This window comes from Drosophila suzukii, chromosome 3 (genome assembly GCF_043229965.1).
Source record: "Drosophila suzukii chromosome 3, CBGP_Dsuzu_IsoJpt1.0, whole genome shotgun sequence".
Taxonomy (NCBI): domain Eukaryota; kingdom Metazoa; phylum Arthropoda; class Insecta; order Diptera; family Drosophilidae; genus Drosophila; species Drosophila suzukii.
In genome coordinates this window covers 70,220,866-70,246,153 of record NC_092082.1, presented here as the reverse complement: position 1 = coordinate 70,246,153, position 25,288 = coordinate 70,220,866, and the positions used below count along the sequence as shown (strand labels likewise).

Here is a 25,288-nt window from a genome sequence, read left to right as displayed (position 1 = left end):
ACAGCCCCTCTTCTCAGATCTTTTTAGCGATCTGTTTAGAGAATTCCTGATAGAAGTGCGACTTAGATTGACGGAACTGAATCAAGTGCACGGGAAAAAAATCAGTTCGATATCTAAGCGATATTTCAGTTTGTCATACTATTTGATAGGGAAATACTATTTATAAAGATCTAAAAACAAAAAGCGTCTGACTTTCGTAAGGAAATGATGGTTTATTTATATTATAAAACAAAATTTGTATATATTTGTATTAAAGAAATTTTAAAATAATCTTGTAGCTCCTAAGTTCTGGTGTCTATCCCAAACTGATATGTAAAATCATATTGATCATCATAAATTGTAAATTTTTTTTACTCTGAGAATGTGTTAATGCCAAGGGGGCGGAATCGGTGGCGCAAAGAAAGGGGGCGGGTCGGGGCGGTGCCGTATGTAAATATGCAAATATGCTGGTGAGCGCGCGAGAGAGCGGCGCACATGTAAATGCGATGGAGCACTTCCTGAAGCCAGATACCAGATACGAGATACAATATCTGAGAGATACAATGCGATCCACACCACGTGGTCTCTCAAGTTCAGAAGAACGGAACGAAACGGAACGTAGCGAATCACATAGACAAGGCGTAGAGCGAAATAAATAGGCAAAAAGCACAAACGCCAACGAAACATATACAGAGTGGGGAGCATAAATATACCAGAGATGACCGAAAAAAGAGCAGATACACTGAGCGAATATGATGTAATACCAGATCACTTTTTTAAGTTTCCAAAATTGGAATCTTTACCTCTTTGAGTCAAGAAATATACATTTTTTTATGAATATTGTATTCTCAATCAGATTAAACATAATTAAAAATTGTAAAATCATTTCAAAAAATAATCCTTTAATAGTGTCATATGGTGCAAACAAAAATTGTTCAAAAAATTAATTAATAATTAATTTAATTCAGAATCAATTTTGGTTATACATTTTTTTTTCATCTTTAAAAGGGTTTTTCCATTTGCCTTATGGTCTATTATTACATAATATGACCAATATAGGAGTCAGAATATGTTTAAATTTAATTTTATGGAGGAATTTGAGATAAGAAACTCTAAACTTTTACTATGCAAATTTTGTAGTTCAAAAACTTATTGAAACCATTGTAATTTTCAGCCATTTTCTTAAAAAAAGTTTAACAGTGTAACAACGAGAAGAATTGAGGAAAACCACATGGTGCGCGAAAATATTTGAAAGCGTCGGCTGGGGCAAAACCAGTTAGAAAGAGGCGGGAAAGCAGAGCCATAGAAAAGCGGAAACAAATGCCAGCAAAATAAAAAAAAAGAGAAAAAACTCGCGGGGTTTATGTAAACAAAACAGAGTGAAGAATTGGGGGGCAAAGATGGGCGGGCTTGGAAAGCGGGAAGAGTCATACGAGGGATGTTGAAGAATTGCCAGAGAATAAAGATCCAATGGAGCGAAAACAGAAAATCTGCAAAGTTCACAGACGAAAGCGGAACCAGAACAAATTTTTGTGGCAGAATTATAAAAACGAAAACAGAATTAAAAACCTAACCTTACCTAATGTGGGCTATAAAATGCCACCAATACATGGGTAGAATGCCCCCCGCCCCAAAACACACACACACACGTTCTCACCCACACACACAATCATCGAAAAACGTGGTGGCTATTGCGTCGTTAACAAATTCTTACAATAAATATAAAAGAAGAAACAAACAAAAAACAAAAACAAAAACTATAATAAAGATTATAATAAAAAAGAGAACAGAAAAAACTTTAGGCAAAAAGAACATACGACCGCGTGTCTAAAAGAAGAAAATCATTTTAAAGTTTGAGCTTTTGGTGGGGCGTTCTTTTTTTTGAGTTTTGTAAAACTAAGAGTATAACGAAAGAGCAGACTCACCTGCCTAAAAAAAAGAGTTCAGAGGGGGCGTTTAAAAAAAGAGAACAATTTTTGCCTCTCAGTTTGTTGGGCTAAATTGTTATAACTTTTGGCTTTACTCTATGGCTCAGTAAATAATGGCCAACTATGAAAGATAAAACATACACAGACCAAGCTTTTCAAATTTAGTAAACATCTTCTAAATGGTATAGGGAAAACTAAATAATCATTATAAACAATACCACAGTTTGATTAGTCTTAGTTTAGAATTTAAATATTGTGCCAGGTGCTGGGTTTTTTATTTTTAGTGGGTATGTCGCAAAAAAGAATATTTTTTATATTTACGTAAAAGTGAAATTCTTTTTGAGTTTAATAAATCGAATGTTTTTCAACCGAAATAAAATATATTTTAAGAAATCTTCTGGTTTTCATTTAAAACTAACAATAAATATAGCTTTTTATTTATTTTGATGTTTTGAAGAATTTTAGTGAACTGTGTTCTCAACACCAGTATATACATACATATACCAACCTTCATTTGATAACACCAGTTTACAAAAAAAAATTGATGAAATACGCCTTTCAGGAAACCTTTGTTTCCTAATAGCAAAGAAACTGACGTTATGCATAACAACTTGCACCAAATTCTTGTTAATGTGTTAAAGGGCATTCTATTACCTGTAAAATGAGTCCTTAATGACCGAATTCGGTTTATCACAACTCGAGTTAGAAAATAAAAAAGTGCGAAAAACGTTTTTTACACTTTAAAAAAAATTGGTACCATAGAAAAAATTTTAAGTGCCCTTTTCTTAATCAGGGAGATGTATCTTACCGGAAAACAAAGGTTTCCTGAAAGGCGTATTTCATCAATTTTCTTTTGTAAACTGGTGTAAGTATCCTGTGGTCCTTAATTTAATTACCTCTAACGCGAGTGCATTTTTGCAGTTTATTAAATTTAATGTTATTCAATCAAAACAAAATTTATTTTAAGAAATCTTAAAGTTTTCGCTTTAAACGAACCATAAATACAGTTATTTATTTATTTATATATTTTTTGACGAACTTTAGTGACCTGTATTCCTAATAGTAAAATCTATACCAACCTTCTTTCGATGTTAATTCTGTGACCTTAATTTATATACCTCCAAGTTTTTTGCTGATCCTCGATACAATCCACTGGCTTGTCCACCCCATGCACTCAACCCAAGGTCTCTTTATCCTTGACCACTTGTTGGATTCACACTTAGCAGGACTTACTATCCACAAACTCTCTCTGAGTCTCTCACACATACCAATAAAACATCTCTCTTCTCTTCGTGAACAAACTTTCTCTCACCCCAAGTCCTTTCGTCCTTCGTCTTACGTTAAACGACAAACTTTTCAAACTTCGGCTTTTCTTGACTTTTCTTTTGGGTTTGCTGACTCAACCCCCAGTTCAAACACTTGCCATCCCGCTTACTCGCTCTGAAATGGAAAGAGATAGCACTCGTCTTCGGCAGGTAAAGTAAAAACGCTTTTCCTCTGACACACTTATTTTCCTTGGGAGAGGAAAAGGAATTCGATTCCCCGATGCAACGTTAACGCGTCTGGTTAATGTGAAATTTCTCCCCGCCCACCGAAAAGGAAAAGCAGTGGGTGTGGCCGTTGGATAACAGCACTTTCGGATTCTGCGCAGGATGTGCTCGGTTCCAATAGGTCGTCAGCCAGTTGGGTTAGTTGGTCGCTTAATTGCCGACTGGCTGGGGATCTCAGGACGAGCCTCCTGGTTGGATGGGAACCTAGTTCCGAACGCATTCTTCTGGAACCCCCCTTTGGAATCCCGGAAACTGAAACCCCCTCTCTCTCTCTTTCTCTTACCCACAGAAACCTTCGTCCTCCGTCGGGCTTTTCAGATGCTCCCTAGATTTATTTACCGTCGGGCTTTTTGTTCGGTGGTTGTTAGGATCCGCGTCCTTGGTGGTACATATCCAAATACCCATGGGCGTTGGGGTGGGGGCGTAAGTGGGTGACAAACGGTAATGGTCCATTACCATATTGTACGCATATATTACACGTGTACATAATAAAAAAGGTACTTACATACCCACGCACAAACGCTTTTTATTTGTAGGCCCATTGTAATCGGGGTCACCAGTTAAGCCTGAGCTCATCTGACACTTCCTTTGGCGTTCTTTCAGTTTCGCATGGTTGTGGTCTTTAATTACAGTACACATCTGTACTTACTGACAAATATGGGTGAAGGTATTAGGGTGGCTCATGTCAAAAAGTATTTAATAAGTACAACAATTTATCTACTATGTATATTTATTCTTCAAGGCTGACCCTTCATTACTTATAATCCCAGACAATACAACCGTATTATATAACTCACAACGATACCCATAGGGGCGCTGCCATATCAACAAGTTGCTGGACCCCTCGAAACCGAAACCACAACATTACCAACATATCCTTAGCATTATCATCATTGTCCATTCCATGCATCCATTAAGAAAATTATGCTCAACAGTGTGCGAACTGCTGACCCATTTAGGTCATTATAAAACCTGTTAATTAAACACTTTGTTCTGTGGTCTGTGTCTTCCCCCAAAAGCATTTTTCCCTAAAATGAGGGGTAAATGTCACACAGTACATTCCATTTGCTTGTGCTGATTGGTATTGTGTAATTGGTATAACAAAGGGAGAAGGCATGTCAAATAAGGAAGGTTCAGTAGAAGTAATATAGATATGGGGAATTTTTGATGTTCCCTAGGAAATATTATAATTTAGTCAAAGAAGTACCTTTTAAGAGTTAAGTTAGGTTGAGATATATTAAAATGTAAGGTTGTAATAATAATAAAATTAATGTATATCTGTTAATATCTTTAACAGAATGAGGTCTTCAGCTCGATGAACTTACCCAATTAGGTTAAAGCATTTTGGTAATATTTCCCTGTGCTTCCCCTCGTAGAATTCAAGTCATGAAAGTAATAAGGGGGCAGACAATCGACGTCATCAGAAGCTGTGACATGACCCAGAAGTTTAGAGGGTGGTCGTGCCAGGCTTATATTCCCAAGGCATGGCATGTATACATATGCACATATAGATAAGATTTGCTTGGCTTCCTTATCACTGTTATCAACTTATTGGCCAGACAGTGGAAACTGCCTAAGTTGGGTGATAACACAGTTAATACTTTCAAGTTCTTTTTGACTACTTGGTGTTCTTTAAAATGATTATTAAAATGGAGTTAAACTTATGTTCTGGTTAGTTTCAGAAAATAAAAAGTTGGTTTAAGAATGTATAATCTAAACACAGAGAAAATTCTGAGGTTCTCATCTGAGTTGAAAATGTTCTTAAAAATAGAACGACAATTTTAAGTTGAAAATTTTTTTATTTTGCTCGAATCAAGTTGAATTGGCGGTATTTAAGCACATTGTATGTACAAATAAACTATTAGTTCAGTCCTTAGTGTAGACTTATCAAAAATTTGTTAAATAAACTCAATTTAACTTTTCTCTTCTCACCATTTCGTTCTTATATTGATACCAAAATGTACTTACACGGTTTTTAAGAACGAATTTTCTCAATTCAAGAACAATGTTCTTAATTCAAGAACAACGTTCTCAACTCAAGAACAATGTTTTTGGATATTTCCCTCTGTGAATATGTAGTATTTTTATAACATCCTAAGAATGGTTTATGTTTGTTTTAAAATATGAGTATGAGTATATAGTTCTCAAATTATTCGAAAACCCTTTAAAGAACTTTCTTCCTAGCATCCACTGTACAAACAGTTGTTTGCACTTTTGATGGCTTTATTGAACCAGCCTCCATTGAATTGGCTGCCATTGGAAAATTCCTTGTTTCGTTCATTTGCATTATCATCACTTGCACACAGATAGAGAAAGCTATACGTATATACTATATGTAGGGGGGTGGAAAAAGAAGGTGGAGCACGAAAGTTTGTGATATGTGGGCGAAAAGTTTGAGTGGGGAAGTGGGCGGCATGGAAATTGCTTGAGCAACTCGGCCTTGCTGATTGCGCTTCTATATTTGTGGACACGATTATGGCAGTGTTTGTGTAGGTTTTCTGCCCATTTGCTTGTTGCCAGGGAATGAAATTGCATTGCAATTGCAACCGCAATTGAAACTTAGCGCAGGGGCATGCGGAAATATGAATTGTTTCTTGGTTCTGATCAGCTCGAGTTCTCGTCTCAGCTCGGCTTAACTCAGCCGAGCTCCTTTGTTCCAATTATAGATGCAAGTTCTGGTCATATCGCCTATACATATACGTATATGTGCCGGTTTGTGTCTGGCGCTCCACTGATATCGCAACCGTCTGGCGTTGCCCTGAAATGAATGATCTCTCTCGCTGGCTGAGGTAAGTCCAGTACTATACTTATAAGTGCATGCAAAAGTACGAGTCTGGGGCACTTCTTGATTGGATTGGAAGTGCATAAATCATGTCATGAATGAAGTTGAATGCACTGCAACAACTTTGCGATATCCACGGGCGGGCATTCTTGAATTCCCCCCGTATCTGGAAAGAAACTTTGAATGAGACAAGCGAAAGGAATTTCTTTCAGAGATTAAGTCTTTTTTATTGCTTACTATAGATAGGGCTTAGTATTTAAGTTTATATTCTATCTGAATTTCGAATTTACTTTCGCATACTAAATATACCTAAAAACTTAAACATGTCTTCTCATAAAGGAATATCTAAAATAAATTTTATAAATGGTTCTACAATAGACTATAGATACCTTTTTTAATTCCCTTTGAGTTCGCTTCTCGAAATAAATACTTAAGCCTATCTGTTTTTCTAAAAACTTTGATTAGGTCATACTCTGTAGTCAGAACCCTTGTACACGATAATCAGCTTAGCTGGGACCCGCAGATTTAAGGCATTCAGGAAGACATTAATATTGATTAGTTGATCCATAAATTGAAACTATTCATTCCATAAACATAATTTATGGACATATCGTGGAACCTTTCCCGGTATAATGAAGCGATTAAAATGTAAAGCATTTACATATGAAATGATGACCCAAAGAGACTTGGTGGAAGAGGTGGGGGAATGAAGATGGGCTATTCCAACTATTCAAATGCGATTGCCCTATGCCAAGATTTTGCCAACACAGCTGTCGATGGATATTTCCTTCACCATTTTCGCGGCCCTTTACCCATCCCCCTTAGAAGTCTGGCTCCAACGACCTAAAGCCCTGGAACAATTGCCAAGCCAACCAATAGCCACTAAAAGGCTTAGATAATCCATTAGTGCCAAAGGCCAGGCCAAAAGGTATAAAACGGACAAGGGATCACCGACTGTCTCGTATCCCAACGACTTTTGAATACTCTTTTAACATTGTGAGAAATTAAAAATAATGAATTTCACTTGCTGAGTAAGAAACTTTATGATTAAATTTATGTGCAACTAAGAGATTTTAAGTATAAATTGTATTCATCACATGCCATTTAAGAAATTAAATAATGATTAACATGATGTATGTAGTAATTTCTTGGTTTTTTAATATGACGAAAAATACTGTTTAAGATAAAATGTAGAACGATACCATTCTTAATAGGATTCGTTTTTCAGTAAAAAAAACGATGAATAATTAAAATGAATAATATTATAACTTAAAACTGTACTTTTAAAAAAATGAATTTATGTATCATGACTTTATTTTTAAATTTCCCAAAAATAAGTAAGACAAAAATATAACAAATAAATCCTTATTTCAAAGGAAGCTTTATACAAATCTGAACTTTTTAAAAATTACTTGATGTTGACCAAAATATGTAACTTAAAAGGTCTAAATGTTAATTATAAGATTTTTAAATCCATTAGAACTAGAAAATTTATATATTTTGTATATTCCAGCTCTTAATACATTTCAAAATGCATAAATGAGGCTATTGATTAATATAATAAGTCACATTTCTAAGGCCTTTGATTTTATAACTCCTAATGACTTTTATACCCTATTCAAGAAGAGTATTCCAAAAAAGGAGACATTGCCAGGACGACGACAAGAACCCTGATTTTCCCCTTTTTCCTGTGCGTGCGGGTGCGTCGGAGAGTGTGTGTGTATTTTTGCCGGTCGACACAGCAATTTGTACAAGTCAAACCCGTTGGCGCCAAAAGTCTACGGTGCTGCCAATGGCAAAAGGAAAAACCCGAAAACGAAAGATGAAAATCGGCTTAAAAAAACCGTCCCCAGCAGTATGCCAAAGGTGCTGTGCGGCCCCCATTTCCCTAGGATTTTCCCCTCGAGAGTATAATTTATAACCCGACAAACTTCGCGTACAAAAGTTTTCACTCTGCTGCGTTGCGATGAAAAGTTTTCCACGTTGCGCGGCGTTGGCGATTTTTAATTCTTGCGCTAAATTGTTTAAAAATGTTGGAAAAGAATTCTGCAGAGCATGGAACTTTGCCACCCGCGATTGGCAAAGGGATAACTAACAAAAAAGTTTGTGGCATGTTGACCACTTTGTCGTCGGCCTTTGGCTAGTTTTAATACCGTGGCGATGGGTTTTTGGGGTAATCTATGTTTCGGGAAATGGTAATCTATCCATCTGATCACAAAAGTTACTTTGTTATTGAATGGGCCTCGGGATCCCCAAGTCCGAAAGATAGTAGTTTTAGGATGTAGAGTTTTTTCATGCCCCCCGTAAAGTTTTTTAATACTAACCCTTAAAAATCTTCAACATTTTCCAAATAATTATACCGAAAAATTTTTAAATTCTATGTAATGGTAATACTTGACTCTATCATTCCCCCCTGTTTTTCTCTTTTCTGTGCAATTTCCGCCTCAGTGTCGATGCAATTTGTATTAGGAAAGTTTTGCAAATCCGAAAGAGGATGGAGCGCGAAAGAATTTCAGAGTGCGCAAAGTATCTGAAGGCAATAAATTCCCAGTAACGAACATTTTTAGCATCACTGATTTATGCTCAATTAGCAACTGGCAGTGCCCCCGTACTTGCAGATCCAGATACGTATCCATAAACCTGACAACGCCTTCACACGACATCCATCAAAACTCTTTTTGGCGCTTATGCTGACTTTTATGGTCATGCCCGAACCCGTACCCCCTTGTTTTTGGGGTCGTAAAACCATTTAAGTCGCTGCCGCCGACGCCTTTCGAAGATTTTATGCTCGGTTAACCCGATAGTCGGTGGGGGTGGGGCGAAAAAGACCCCCAGGCAATGATCGTAAAACTATACACGCGCCTCCCTCCGTCGTAAATGCGTCAAAGTCAATTTCTTTTATCCTTCCCTTTGGTCCTTTCTGGTCCCGCTCTTCACGCAATATCTTTTATGACTTAATACGATTTTACAAAGTTTCGGTTCTGCAGAGGGAGTTACTGGGGAAGTGGGAACTTTCCAGTTTACCGCTCGTAAAAATTAATTTAAATTGATTCCTCTGATGAGTCGGAATTGTGGTTGCCTTTTGGCAGCGGTTCAAGGAACCTTTTTAAGGAAGAGGTTTGGTTTTAGGCCATTTGCACTTATAAGTTGTCCAATAATGAGTTGGTTTTCGCTAATGAAGGGTAATAATAATAAAAATATTTTCATTTCCAGTTTATCCTTGATTTTATATATTAGTTCTTGGCTTAAATCTTAAATTGTAAACTACAAACATAAATTAATAGGTTTTATGGGTAAATAAGTATTATAGAAACTAAGCATTTTTAACATTTTGATAAATAACTTTTGGTATTCATACACAATTTTTAAAAATCTGCTAACAAGCCGTAAAATATTAAATAATTAAGCAGATCACTTGTCATAATTACTTTAATTTTTTAAGGTTCTATAAGGCCTTTCGTTTTGAGTCTTCACCGACCATTGTTGGCACCTAATTTATTCATTATCTAACCATAAACTATATAAGGCCTGAGCAAACGCAGCTGGAGTAAGACATTCACTCCAGATTCGAGCTGAAACCAGTTATCATCCGAGCGAAGGCTGCGACTCTGTCCCAGTTCTAAAATTAGATAAGAAAATTTCCGCTCATAATCAACTCTTATTCGCGCATTCACTCACTTCTTCAGATACAGATAGATAGATAGTTGGTAGAGCACAGTAAAGAAAGTGCTTAAACGGGGTAAGCGTACAAAAAGGTCTAGAATTTCGTCGAAAAGAAAGTGACGAGGTGGCCGAGAGGTTAAGGCGTTGGACTGCTAATCCAATGTGCTCTGCACGCGTGGGTTCGAATCCCATCCTCGTCGAATGGAATTTTTTGCACTCACCGCGATTTTTTTTTCAATTAGAATATTATTAACAAATGTGTGAATAACTTTATGGAATATTTTGCATCAGATTTTACTTTCATTATTAATCACTTTTAAAACTGGATGTCGTAAAGTGAAAAAGGTTAATGAGGAACTAAGTAACTCTTTGCCTTTCTTAACTTAATATACATTCAAATTAATCACCATAATTATAAATACAAATAACTTAGCCAAATTGTAAAATGATACCGAAATAATATAACTGGCTATGCACTTATTTATTATTTTTTCTTTTATTATTTATTATTATTCGATTGAACATAGAAATAATTTTATCAAATTTAAGTCTTAAATGGAAACCTTGTGTTTTTGGCAGCTTTTGTCTCTGGGCACTTTTAAGTTTTTTATACCTTTTGGTTACTTGGCTGGGGTCGTATATCAATATATTTTGGCTGCCTGATGTGCGGCTAGGCATATATATGATTCTTATTTCAACCTCCCGCTTATGTCCTCATCTATATCTATGGCTTAACCCAATTGGCCATAAAGCCAAGAGCCAAAGCCGCCGAGGCATCTTCACTTTGTCCTGATGAAAGTGGCGCGGCTGGAGGAATGGCAACCAAATGTTTCCACAATTGTTACCCCCCCTCCCCCGTACTTGTGGCCAAAAATCAAAATCTTAAAAAAAAGAATCCTGGGAGAGATGGAAAGCCAAGCGAAATGAATTGGATTGAATTGGAATGGTAGGCGATAAAAATAAATCTTTGCGAGTGCGCAACGCGGCGCCATCAAACAGCTGACGTGCTGCATGGGTGGGGTTGGGGTTTGGGTAGGGGGGTTTTGGTAGTAGAGGGGGTGGCAAAATGGGTGGCAGGCGGAGGGGGGCTGGTAATGATGAAATTGAATTGTCCTGGCTGCACTCGAAGGGCTGTGGGTGGCTACAGAAAGCACCATAAGTCATACATGGAGCGTTATCCTTGAGGGTTCTGCATTTCCCCACAGTTGGAATATTGCGACTGAGACACTGAAAAAAATATTAGAAAATATATTAATTTAAATGACTATCCCCTTATTCGTTCGTACTAGGAGAATGTATAAGTTCTATTTTCTAACGAAATGTTAAAAAAAGTTTTATTACTATTTTAGAGGGCTAAACATATTTTTTTTTTAAATGAAAAGAGGTTATGTATTTTTAAATATTCCTCAATGAATAATATGTATGACATACAAAATGTATTTTAACATAAAAGAGTATATTTTTTCCTGGTCTTTAAGTTATTTTAGAGAGTTAAACATTTTTTTTCAATCAAAAGAGGTTATGAAAAATGTTCTTTTAAATCTTCCTAAACGAAGAATATGTATGACATACAAAATGTATTTTAACACAAAAGAGTATACTTTTTCAGGTCCTTAACTTTATGTGTTAAAAGAAAAGATCTATAAGTTATTTTAGAGAGTTAAACATTTTTTTTCAATCAAAAGAGGTTATGAAAAATGTTCTTTTAAATCTTCCTCAACGAAGAATATGTATGACATACAAAATGTATTTTAACACAAAAGAGTATACTTTTTCCAGGTCTTTAACTTTATGTGTTAAAAGAAAAGATCTATAAAAAAACTTTTTTAAGATCCATTTTTTCGGAAAAACTATCCTTTTATCCTCCTTTCTGTACTTCTTCTTAAGATTTACATTTGGTCAAATTTTTTTAAACAACACATTAAAATAATATTATGTGTAGTAAATTGATATTTTTTTAATTGTTTGTATTGAATACAAATTAACAAAAATAAAACGTCCTCTTTTTTAATTTTTTGTTGAATTTATTAACATTTTTAACGAATAACTACAAATTCTTTCCAGTGCATAGTTGAGGTTAAGGGTTCAGGGATATGTTAAGCCACTATCTTTTTTCCCGACCCCATCTTTAATGTATCTTTTGTGCAGAGCGATTCAAGTCGCCTTGCGTCAACTCTGTTCAAGTCACTTCAATATGCAAATGCTGCTCAATTGAGCTTGTCTTTCATTTTTATGTCCCGAGCAGCGCTAACCCTTCGCCTTTAAAGCCCTTTTGGCCGGTCTCAAACATTTTGGCGAATATTCCATCTCCACTCCCACTAGAGGCAAAGTCTCATCAACTTTCCCATAGACGCCATCAAATTTGATGCCTTTTCTATCGCTGGCCATTTTGCAGCGGGTTCATAAAAAAGCAGCACACACACAAACTTTACGATATGAGCGAAAATTTTCATTGGAGAAGCTGTCATAAATGGATCAGTACGGTTAGATGGGCAGCCACTGCTGTCCACATTCGGACGTTTAAAAGGGAAACTACCCAGACTTATTATTTTACCATGATGAGAATCGTATTGAAATATAATGAGTCTTGGATTATGTTTAGTGTCGATTGTTTATGGTCAAATGGGAGTTTATTTAATGCCACAAACAGCCAAGGGGTTGACTTCTGTTGACTGTCATATGGTTATTTGACGATTTCATAAAGGATGGATATTAAGCTCAAACACTCATATGTTTGATAGATTTCTTACCCATAAACCCATGTGTTTTATATTCACACCCATTTTTATAAGTCCATTGCAAAAATATTAAAAATACTTAAGTCTCTAATTTCAAATCAGTATTATAGTACTTAAGAGCGATAAATAAATGATGTCCTAGTAAAAAGTGAACAGAAAAAATTAATGAATAAATAAATAAGAGTCTATCGAAAAATTATAATATTACGTAATTGTTTTTTAAAAAATAATCTAGTACTTTGAGACACAAAATGATGACCTAATAAAAATGAATGAGTAAACCTGACCTGATAAAATAAAAAATGAACAGAAAACAATAATGAATAAATAAATAAAAGACAGTTGAAAAAATAATACAATTCGTTCTTGTTTTTAATAAATAATATAGTATTTTGGATGACCTAAAAAAAAATTAATGAGTAAATACTTTTACTTTTTATTTGCTATCTCATTCAATCAAACTCAAAAACAAGTTATGTAATGACTTTTGCGATTTCAATCACCCTGGTAGGCATAAAAATTCACCTGTTCGTAATTTTCAAGGTCGTAAGACAAAAAAGGCCTCAAATTCACAGAGCCCAGGGCAATAAAAAAGACCAGACATGAGGTACACGGCTTTCACCCACGCAGCAAACAAAGGGCTACCGAAAAATCTGGTGGTAAGGGGTTCGACTCCTTCTGGTCGTTTGGGTCAAATGGACGACCCACTGTGAGGGTCGATGGAGAGCTGATTGAATAATCGCCACGCCATGTGGAGGACAGTGGAACAAATCGTGTCTAATAGACTGATTAATATACAAGATTTCCAGTTTGGCTCAAGTCAGCTCGAGTAGAGCTGACCCCTCTGCCTCGAACCCCCTCTCAAATCACCCATCCACGCCCCTTGGCCGCATGTAACACGATTCGTGTGGATTAACTGTGCTCAAGTTGATTGATTGTTAAAATGATGTATAGACATTTGATGGATTTTTTCGTCTGCTCGTTTTCGCCTTCTTGCCTTTGGATTCTCGAAATGCACTGAGAGAAATAAATATGTTTAACATTTTCTGGATTTATTTTGGCAAGTCCAGTTACTATGGGTAGTATTATATTATAAGTCAGTTATAAGTCATGCCAAAAATATTAATTGTAAAGCTTTAAATAAATGTCTTTATAAATTATAATTTTACAAACCTTTGTTTACCTATCAATTTTCATCCAGTTCGGAAAAATATTAGAAACAACATATATTGTCTACAATATTCCCTGTATTTAACCGCAAACATGTTAAGGGGTTCGAATTTTTTGAGTTCTTTTCATTAATATAAAAGGTGTTCGATTTTTTTCCTAGTGTAGCCCCATCTCACACCTCTCCCCTATTTTCGACAAAGGTCTGGCTACCGCACTTCTAATTAGTAACATTCAGGCGAAAAATTAACTTTTGAAGATTTCTTTCACTTTTTTTTCGCTTTTGATTTCGGCAAACATTTTTGGATGGTGAGCACATAAAATTGATTGAGTAGAACGAAGGAACAAGTTTTTCAACATTTTTTCCCCGAAATGGAAGTGGGAATAATAATAAAACAACCCTTTACGAAGTTGTAAAGAAGAAATAAAGAATAATTTGTATGGAAATTATATATAATGTTATATATTAGGCGGAAGTCCGGATGTGTTCATTGATTTACACACTCTACAAATACCCTGGAAAAATGGTTGGTAGAAGTATGTTATACTCCAGAAATATATGAATGGAAATGTTGGACAGATTAATTTATTTGTAAATAATTATATATTAGTACCAATCTTTTTTTATAATATATAATATTATATAATATTCCGTTTTTATTCAATCTATAAAATCTATATTAAGCAATAATACAAACCAAAGACAGTTTAAAACTTTAGGTACTGACATGTAAGTAACTTAGATCATATTATAATAATTATAAAATAAGTATTCCTGGGTCCATCACTCAATTGGTCGGACAATGGAATAGGGCTCCGCTAAGAAGTATGCAGTGCCATTTATCCTTTATTATCCTTACCACCCACCCAGGATATATGGATGTACATTTGGTTCCCCGTCTCACTCCACTTTTGTAACCCTCTCTCGCTTCCACTTGGTACACCTTAAGTGCGCGGTGGCTGAAGGCGGATGCGTAGTTCGGTTATAAAAAAGAAATATTACACATTATGCCAAATTGGCGGAGACTGTCAGGCGACAATAATAACGTTTAGAGTTAAATGCATGACACAATGGCAGACAGTTTTAGTGTTTGCCGGTTATAAAGTCTACGAAAATACGCACTCCCCTTCGAACGTAAGGGTTATGTTGTTATATCCCTATTGATAAGAAGTGCTGCGAATGTTTATGCACTCTCAGTCTGCAAAAGTTCTTCGAGCTTATCGCAACTTTTTCGATGGTGGTTTTGGTGGTTTTCGTTTTTTGGAAGGTAAAACTAGGTGGCAGGGGAAAAATGCATAAAATAACAGTGTAACATATTGGATGGCTTTCCATTGTTATTAAGATACTTTTTCAATAGGCTACTAAAATCTTTTATGGAATATCTAGTTTTTATCATTTTTGTCCTTTTCAAGAATTGACAGAATAAAAAATCATTATAAATTTTATTTTAAGTTTGAATTTAATTATAACTAATTTAGTTACCAGTTATTTATAGCTTATAAGAAACTTTGAAAATATCTACGACCTTCACATCCTAAATATTTTTAAGGTTATCTAAGCCACAAATCTTATGATAATTTACTTGTGCTTTATTTACCAAACATATATTTATTACCAATTTCTTCCATGACCTTACACAGATTTATTGAAAAATTCTTTTCCCATTCCCAAAAGACATTAATCTTCTAGGCGGTCAATTGTCTGCCTATAGGTTAAGTACCTTCTCAGCAATCCATATAGGTAACCTATGTAAATGTTAACAGACACTAGAAGTGAAACAAAGTCGGCAAACTAACCTACTGCCAAATAAAAATTTATTGAGATAAAACCGAATACCAAAAACAAAAAAAAGATTACAAGGAAACGAAGAAAAAGCAAAGGCCAACTCAGTCAGTCGAAAGGTAGTACCTACCTAAAGGATGTTTGGAGTCGTTTCGCCTAACGACACTAATAAAATATTGAACAGGCCATCGATAACCAAAAGGAGTTACTGTCAACGAACCCTTGAGGCGGTGGGAGGTGGAAAATGTTTGTGGGGGCTGGGAAAACGCTTACGTAGATGGCAAAGATGACGATTAAAACAAATTTCCACGACAACCTGGCGCCGTTTAGCCAGCGGAAGGAAGCGAAATTGTTAAACGCAAAAGTTGCAAAATGTCAGGGATACATTATGGCAGGGGGGCGGGGGCAGGGGGCAGTGGGTTGGGAAAAAGTGGGCGGAAGAGGAACTTTGCGACAGACAAACTCGAGGGCTTGCACCTTCTTCCAGCGGATTGGCAGAGGAAGAGAGCAACTTGGCAACTTGCAGACAAGTTTTAAATGAATGAGCAGCGGCTTCCGTTCAATGCGTTCCAAACTGGCCAATGCCCAGAGCCAGAAAGTGCACTCAGAAAAAATGGTATAGTTAAAACATCAATAGGTTCTTAAATGAAAAATAAATTGGAGAGGTAAAGTTAGGGTTTCAGCCTCTAAAAAAGTTTTTAAAATAGATATAGATATAGGTTTTTTGAACCTTTTTTGAATTAACATATTTTGTAAGCTTACTAACTGTTGGGACACCCACGGTCCCAGAGGGTTTCCACTTATTTCAAGCTCTGGTTCACAGCATACAAATAGCTGAAATCTTTATTCAAATTCAAATGAGTTCAAAATTAATCAAATTATTAACATTTTTCCTTACACTTGTGGTTTGCTGCTCTTCAACTTATCATAGCATCATTTTCTTCTTCTTCTTACATTCCTAAGTTTTCCAATACTAACAATATAGAGATGACACTGGCTAGCAGTGTTGAACAACTTAACAGTATTTTTGAACTAACAGACTTTAAATTCAAATAAATCGAATTTTGAAATTTGACAGTTAGCGAGCGGCTAAAACTTCTTATTAGCCTCGCAACACTAACAAATATAATTAAAAAGAAATTGCACACATTTTTATAAACTTTATAATATTTAGAAAATTTATTTTAGAAATGTTAATTTAATAAATGTACTTTAATTAAAAACATAGTCATGAGGAGTTCATAGTTTTATAATTTATGTACCCAACATTTATAAAATGCAGTGCGAATACTATTTGGATGTAGTATATCTAACTTTTAATTGTTTTCAAACATATAGCTTCTCCCTGTAATTGATAAAAATAAAACGGATAATAATATGAGCAAATACTTCTTAGAAAAAATTTAAAAAATATATATATATATATAAAAATATATATTTATAAAAAAATCTTTAAACTTTTTTCTCTCTGCAACGTTTGTGCGTGTATGCCAGTAAATCGGTGGCTGTATGTCCATCCTGTGAAGCATGACAATAGCCAAAAGGATGCTTCCTCGAGTGGCGACCACTTGCCAATTGCGATTATGGTTTATGTACACCCCGATAAAGGTCGTCAATGGGTCGCCTTTGCCACACGAACTCGGAAGGACCCTCTCCACCTCAAGGATGAACCCAAACTAAATATATCCCTGCAAGGAGCAAGTTTTCCTACTTCGCTATCTGTTACAGTCGGAACTTTTGCTGACCATTGGAGCGCCTTCAATGGCTCAATTATTTGCCTCCATCTTCGTTTTTTCTTCAGTTGAATTGAGTTGAATTGGTTTGGTTTTGGTTGCTAGAAGGATAATTTCTGGTGGCGTCAGTCAAGCGCTCACCCATAGACATAAATATTTAAGGACACACACTAGATTTGAGCCGGGCTTTCGAGTGTTATTAGCGTAATTGAGTTTGCTAGCCAATTATGCATGCAATGAGCCAGAAACGGCAACGTTCGCCACTGGAAAACTGAACCGAAATTTAAAGACCGCCCTTGAATGGGCATTTCAGTGGATATTTTTAGGGTTGCAGGAGCTGAACGCGTTCGTCTGTGCAACAGTTCTTGAAAATTGCATTTTCTTAATTTATTTGCTATGCTAATTTATTTATTGACTGGCCACGGATGCCACACAGCCCAATGTCATTTGGCACAGACGACCTGGGCCATTGCATCCTGAAAACCCATGCAGAGGAATGCATATTAAACAGAAGAAGTCGAAAATCTAGGACAAGAAAATCCTTATACCAAATGAAAATTGCAGGCTTGTTTAAAATTATTTAAAACAGTACCTGAGTTCCTTTATTTTAATTATAAATAAGGATAAATTTGAAATATATAACTATCTATGGCACTAAGACTTTTCTTTTATTTCCATATCTTATAAAAAAATATATATAGAAAGATTTTTTAAATGTTAGACACTTAAAGAAAAAATATAATTAATACTCAATGCTAATATTTTGACCGGCACTGTGTGTGCAGTCAATTGCATTGTGCATTCAGTTCATGAAGGGAATCCCCAAAATGGAGCAGGTAGTGTGGTTTCATTGAGCCAACAGGAGTGATGATTTTTGGTGGAGGTTTGAGTCGGATTGAACACACGTTCAATGCCAAATCTTTGAATTAATTTGATTTTCGACATCAGAAATATACAGACAAGCATCACTCAGGATGTAAAAATAATAATCACCAAATTTACATTTAAAGGACATGTAAGTAAACTTAAAAGATAAGTAAATTCTATGACTTATGATAAAGAAATCAACTGATATAAGTACACAATGCATTGAATTTCTTTAAACATTTGTATAAGTAACTAGGAAAATGTACATGTACCAATAAAACAAATAAATAGATATAATTCAAAATCACTTAATCATTATAGGGCAAGAAAACCCCCCAATACTCACTTATTTTTCATATTACAGCATTTTAAAAATAAAACTTAAATTTTTAAATCATCTTAGCACTAAAATCCCCACATTTGTCAACCTTTCTTGGGCTTTAAATTATTACACAATCCTGATAACACATTTATGGCGTGTCGTCTATCCTATCTTTACATCTGTATCGCACACTTAAAAACCCAAGCGAAAAAAAAACATAAACCACAAGCAATCCGAAAAAAAAACAATAAAAACGAGTGTAAAAGTAACCACCAGAAACAACAAAATCGACACAAATTTTTGCCCTTCGAGAAGACAATGCAAGTTAAATTACGTCACGCAAGCGAGTTTACCCCCAAAAAAATGGAAAAAGAATTTACTGTGTGAATTTTTGGGTGCCAACACCCAACACACTTGCGGATACAGAAACAGGATGCCCCTGTAGATATGCAATGCTCAATTTGCCATTGCCAACCACAATGCCAACCGAAATTGCTGACTTAATTTATGTGCTGCGCTAATTAGCACCATAATTTAATTTCAAATTGGCAAACGCAAGACCAACGAAAAAATTGTGGGAGTTGGGTGGGAAAAATTGAAAGGAGTTGGGTGGGAAAAGCGGAGAGAGTTCTGACAATGCAACGCCTGTTGCTGCCAATCACATATGCCACGTTTAAGCTGAGATTCTGCGGTAAACAAAACTCATGTTCCCTTTTTGAATACCCTTTTAAAAGGGTTATTAACTTGATATGTAGGGTTAAGAAACTTAAATATTAATTATTACTTGTTATTACTTTTGAAGACTTCTTAGTCCTGCCAGGTTGTGATTAAAAAAAATAAATTAAATTTAAGGATTAATAATGAAACTGGTCTTAAACTTGTTCAAATCACACATTTTTATTTTACAAAATTGCATTAAATTTTAGGATTAGTATAAAAATATGTTTTAGTATTTAAAATGTATTTTCTAGTAAAATTGATTTGACTGTTAAAATTTTTTTGAATTTAAATTTATACTATGTCTTTAGAATATACTCTCAGAAATTTTAAACATTATGATTATCACAACAAACAAATCATTTAAATTTTAGGATTAGTGTAGAAATTGGTCTTATTATTTAAAATGTATATTCTAGTAAAACTGTTTCAACTGTTTAAATTGTTTTTGAAATTTAATTTATAGTTTTTGTTCAGAATATACTCCCAGAAATGTTTAACATTTTGATTACAAAAATCAATTACTTTTTAGGATTTAGAAATTGGTCTTATTTAAAATGCATTTTGTAGTATTTTCTGTTCACAATATACTCCCAGAAGTTACTGCTAATGTAACAAGATGTAATTCTTATAAAGATTAAAATGTCATCCTAGCTTTTACAGGGTATCAATAACTTAGCTCTTGAAGAACCAGAATTTCCGTGCTCCACTTTTCTTTTTATTTTCCTATCACTCGCGCTCTGCATGCGAAATTCGGACGAAAAAACCCACTGCTGCCGAAATAAAATCGAATTAAATGCAGTGCACATATGTTGCCTCCCCGTGGATGCCTCCTTTTTTGCTCATCCTTTGACCCATCGCACCCCCATCGCACCCCCCACTCGCACACACGCACACCCCCTAACAAATGATGTTGACCGCCCATGGTCATGGATGCTAATTAATCTTGATTTTCAACCCAAGCAAAGCCGGCAAGAAGGAGGAACTGTGAGAGTCCTTACGTCAAAGTGACAATTAAATTAATCATGATGGCAAACGATTATGTCAACAGGACACAGTGACACACACATGGACATGGAGGACCCCCGCCAGGAGACTAGGAAAAAAAGGATGTCGGATGAAAAGTATTCATGTCTCTGCTGTTGCAAAATCTAATTATAGCCGGGCATCAAACTTATAATTAACATTTTGACCGCAACACAAAAATTGGAATGTGCAAAAGAAACGAGAAAAACGCCAAAAGCAGTTACTTACGTTTCATGTGCGAGACGTTTTTAATTAGTTTTGCGGTTTGACACACAAACTTCGTCTTTAAATTCAATTAACAAGAACATTGACGTATTTAAATTTAAATAAAGTATATATAAAACTAGTTATTTAGTTTAAAAAAGATGTTTTTTCTCTCACGCTTTTTTTTATACATTCTAGAATTTACTTACTTTTATAAAACTTTTAATGGGGTTTTAATTTTTCATACGACATAAATGTTTCTTTAACATTTAAGGCTCTCGTTTTCTTGTCAAAATTAAGGGCTTGAAAGTTGTTGCCCACAAAATGACAATTTTTCTCTGCGTTCTGATGATTTTACTATTCCTTTGGTTGTAAATGTACAAATATTAAGCAAACTTTTCAAACTTGGCGCGTCAAGAAACAGGGATGCCGAACTTCGACTAAAAAGCTACCAGGTGGCAACGCTGTTTTTATTTTGGATACAAATAAAATAATTTGTGTATAACTAGTTCATTGATTTTTGTTAAAAAAGTAATATTTCGAAATATTTAAATTATTAATATATTTTAAAATAAGCTAAAATATAGAGTAATAAATAATCGATTACAACCTTGATCTTATCGATAGTGTCATCGCTGGTTAACCATCTCTATTCGCACGAGGTGCCGAGCAAAACGTACAAATTTCTTATAGTTTATTAAATAAAACAGTCGAAAATGACGGAAGCTGAAGAAATCAACGGCAGAGAAGAGGTGGAGGAGGATGAGCAGGATCAAAAACAAAAGAAATCCGATGTGAAACGGCATGACGACGGCGCCGCAGGTAAATATTTCAGTTGCCCTCAACCCTACCCCTAAAAAAAAATGCAAAAAAAAAGGAGTCAACTGTGGGCGAAATATCAAATTATTACAGCGCCCACACATTTTTGGCGGTTAAAACAACATACATTTTAAACTGATTATAAGTTGTGAACCATTATTTTTTAGAACTTTTCGTCTTTGGAAAAATTGCCGGCAGTAGACTCTATTTATTTTCTGTTAGCCTAATCTCCATAAATATAACTCATGTATATCTTATATTATCCCTAGATTTGGAACGTGTTACGGATTATGCCGAGGAAAAAGAGATCTCCGCGGCTAATATATCCAGCGTAAGTACATACTACATAAACAATATAATTCAAAGTATTATACTAACTTTTATTTCTATTTATAGGCCGTGGAACAGTTTGGCAACCAGCGAAACAAGGAGAACGAACTGCGAGTAGCCAAGGAAAAGGAGCTCCAAAAGGTCCAAGTCAAAAAGGAGGACATTGAACTGATTGTAAGTAACCACAAGGTTCGCCGAGTTAAGTTTGATATATCTTTAAATAGGGTTCTTTTTCTATTTAAACATTTTCAAAGAATATAGAAAGACTTACGTGGGGCACTCTATCACCACGTAGACGTTATGGCTTACTTATTTTGCAAATATAGATCCTTTTCTAGCACTTGTTGAGCAGAGCAATATTGTCATAGATGTAGTAATCCTTTTCCAGTTCCCAAGCTATAGGTTAGGGAAATTATTCATTGCTCTAGTGAATCCATAAATTTTAAATCAAATAATTTAAGTTCCTAAAAAATATTGTATTTTAATATTTTTCATTCTATCAAACTTTATAGAATAGCTTAAAAAAAAGAATATTACCCAAATGTCAGGATTAACATTGGCTACATTCATCCTCCTTCTGAGCACACAAAGTAATGATTTCCTCCTTTTCAGATGAACGAGCTGCTAGTTAGCAAGGCGCAGGCCGAGAAAGTGCTCCGCGAGCAGAGTGGCGACGTGGTGGCCGCCTTGGAAGCCATCATCAGCAACTGAGGTGCTTGGAGGACCTGGAGGACTAACCGCCGTCTGTTTCTTTTATGTAGCGTAACACTGCTTTATTTGTACATTTATAAACTCTAGCGAAGAAAAACAAACAAACTTTTAAGCCCACAACGGAAACAAGTTGTTTTCCTTTTTAAAAGGATTTTATTTTTGATGTAATAACTTGCAATTTTATTTAGAGTATCGCCACTGCCCATGCAATCGTGTCCTTAAGAAAAAACCGTTGACAATTTTACTATCAATATGTGATCATGCGTATCCTTGTATAATTTATATTTATAGTTATCCGATTTCTAAATGAAAAAACAATAGTCCTTCGTCTCGGCCCTCCACTTATACTCGTAAATATGACTTTTTGGCAGTTGCGTTTGCTTCGCTCTCACATATTGCCGATTGCTCTATCGAAATAATAATGTTGATCGACCGATCATGCTACCAAACATTATTAGGGAAAACCTGATCTCTCATAGCATGTCTATGCGTTTCGTTCCAATTCGTTTTGTGAGGGGGAGAAAGGGAAGGTAGTTGAATAGACATATAAATTAAGAAACAAAACAGACAATGAAATTCATTTATAACAACTAAAGCAAATTATGTAGAGACTACAACCCAGTTAAGGTTTAAAATGGGGTATAGGAAGTAGGATTTCGTGTAGTAGCATTAACTAAATTATGTGATTAAATACTTTTGCAGATTCTCGCAGGAAGGCGTATTGATGTTCTGCGCCTTTCTGTACAGGTCCCGATCGCCAAAGGTGCGCGCCTTGGCCAGCATTGAGTCGCCTGAAATTATGTTTTTTTTAAACTTCGGTTTTATGAAGTTCACTCGCTTTACTTACGATAATTCCGCTCTCGACTGCAAGAGTGTTTCAGATGATTGACAAAGTCCTCTTCAACGGATTCCTCTAATCGGGCCACCGAGCCCTGATACTCTGAATAGAAGTTGTCCTTGACATAGTATGGTATCTTCAGGGCGTTCGTCTCACGCTTCACAGAATATTTACTAAGGGTTAAAGGGCAAACATAATTAGTACTGCATTTTGGTGGCTTAAAGGCATTATTTACTGAGAGGGCGTCAGGCTGTACATGGGGTCCGAGATAAAGAAGGACGACATCATGGAGAGTCCAATGAGCAGCAAGATGGGGAGCAAGTTGATCAAAGCTGAAGAGTTGTTGCCCTGGAAAATATAGAGAAAAGTAAAGTTTTATCTTCGAGGCTCAAACCAAAAAGTTGCATTAAAGTCAAGGTCCAAGGCTTAGGTTTCTTGACTTTAACCCTTACCTCCCGCTCCTCGCGAGCCTGATGACGACGTCGCTGCTGCCGCATGTAGACGTTCTGCTGTGGGAATCCACCGTTGAAGAACATGTTGAAGAGCTCCTCGGCACTGATATCAGCCTGGAAACCGCGGGAATATCCATACTCGTTGTTATAGTATTGGCCATGTCCATGGTGACCACCATTATTTCCGTGTCCACTGTGCGACTCATTGATGCCATACAGATCATAGTTCTTGCGCTTCTCGGCATCTGTGAGGACACCAGCTGCATTGCCTAGAGCTTTAAAGGCCTCAACAGCACCGGGAGCCTTGTTCTTGTCCGGATGCAATTGCAGAGCTAGCTTCTTGTAGGCCTTCTTGACCTCCGAGTCCGTCGCCGTCTTGCTCACGCCCAAAACTTCATAGTAGTCCTTGCATCTGAAAGAGAGTAATTAAAAATTGAAATAAAAGCTTTCGGGAAACCGTATATAAAAATAAAGAACTAATAGAAATCTCTGTAGTCGATATGGCACTTACTTCTTGACCTTTCGTACAGCCTCCAATTGATCATTGGTGTAATCTGGGGCATTGGAACGTGAATCGGAGTTCACACGTTTTCTAGGACCGCTGTCTTTCTCATCGCTCGCAGCCGCTGGACGAGATTTGCCATTGCTTCCGCTTCCCGGGGTGCTCTTTACCTGGGCAAGTAGCTCTAAAGAGTGTTAATGAAACATGTCATTAGGTCAAAGGTCATTGCATTATGCTGGTTAAATCTATATTAATCATTGTTAGACTTTATTATTGAAAATTACTACAAATTATAAGATGTTTCTTTGTTGAGTAATACTAAAATCTCTAGTATTGTAGGTTATTGACTTAAACTGGATGGATTGACTTTCCTATTGTGCAACACTAATACGTAGTACCTTTCTAATGCTATCGGGACAACCAGTATAATTCAGTCAATTTTACATGTGACAGTTGGCCCTTTATTACGCACTTAGGAGTTTAATATCTGGTTAGATTAAAATCGGAACACCGTTTTCGATAGCTAACCAACGACTGGTTCGGGAAAACAAACATATTCTTGTTGTTTTTATAGATAAGACCGAACCCTCAAGATAACCGCTTTAAAGGCATTACAAGAAAGAGGCTTGCCAAGAAACACTGGATGAACTGGCCATGTGAGTAGGGGTTTTCTAGACCCAAAATCCGTTATCCTTACTTTTAGCATTGTCCGTGGGGAAGAGTTTTTCCGCCTTCAGCAGGAACTTCTCGGCCTTTTCGATTTTGCCCTCGGCGAGTGCCTGGACCGCGAAGTCAATGCACCGCTGGGCCTCGTCCTTGTTGCCATCCATGTCGTCCGAATCCGTAATTACTAGTATAAACTAGTTAGTACGTGGTGATCAAAGTAAATAGTCGGGCTCCGCTCTCTTTATCTGTGTGCGTGAGCCTCGTTTGCGTGTGACGTTTACGGACTACGCACGAACACACACGTACGCCTGCTGGGCTCGGGGTCTTTTCACTTGAAGTCCCTTGAAAAACTATGTTTTCCTTCTATACGGTTCACCCGCACTTTCACTGAGAACTATGTTTTCACTGCAGTTTTAATTTAATTGATTTTATTTTCCCAACTTTTTCATCAGCAGAGAAAAACAAGGGTGCTGCCACCCAATCGAAGGAAAATCACGAACAGGGCTGCATT

The 25,288-nt window shown here is 36.0% G+C and overlaps 2 protein-coding genes and 1 non-coding gene across 3 annotated transcripts; 2 read left to right on the top strand and 1 right to left on the bottom strand.

The window, feature by feature from the left end:
• Positions 1 to 10,020: 10,020 nt before the first annotated feature.
• Positions 10,021 to 10,102, top strand: TRNAS-GCU (transfer RNA serine (anticodon GCU)). Its single transcript has one exon. It is a non-coding gene; the product is annotated as a tRNA-Ser (tRNA).
• An 11,004-nt stretch (positions 10,103 to 21,106) lies between these two features.
• On the top strand, positions 21,107 to 22,448 carry LOC108006236 (huntingtin-interacting protein K). Its single transcript, XM_017069676.4, has 4 exons — positions 21,107 to 21,281; positions 21,548 to 21,609; positions 21,675 to 21,782; positions 22,221 to 22,448. Exons 1-4 carry the CDS (start codon positions 21,176 to 21,178, stop codon positions 22,317 to 22,319), a joined length of 375 nt encoding a protein of 124 aa, XP_016925165.1. The 5' UTR covers positions 21,107 to 21,175; the 3' UTR covers positions 22,320 to 22,448.
• A 422-nt stretch (positions 22,449 to 22,870) lies between these two features.
• On the bottom strand, positions 22,871 to 25,270 carry LOC108020859 (dnaJ homolog subfamily B member 12). Its single transcript, XM_036816823.3, has 6 exons — positions 24,809 to 25,270; positions 24,121 to 24,295; positions 23,610 to 24,021; positions 23,393 to 23,505; positions 23,167 to 23,330; positions 22,871 to 23,110 (listed from the first exon to the last, which is right to left on the bottom strand). The coding sequence occupies exons 1-6, from the start codon at positions 24,939 to 24,941 to the stop codon at positions 22,998 to 23,000; spliced, it is 1,110 nt and encodes a 369-aa protein (XP_036672718.1). The 5' UTR covers positions 24,942 to 25,270; the 3' UTR covers positions 22,871 to 22,997.
• Positions 25,271 to 25,288: the final 18 nt, after the last annotated feature.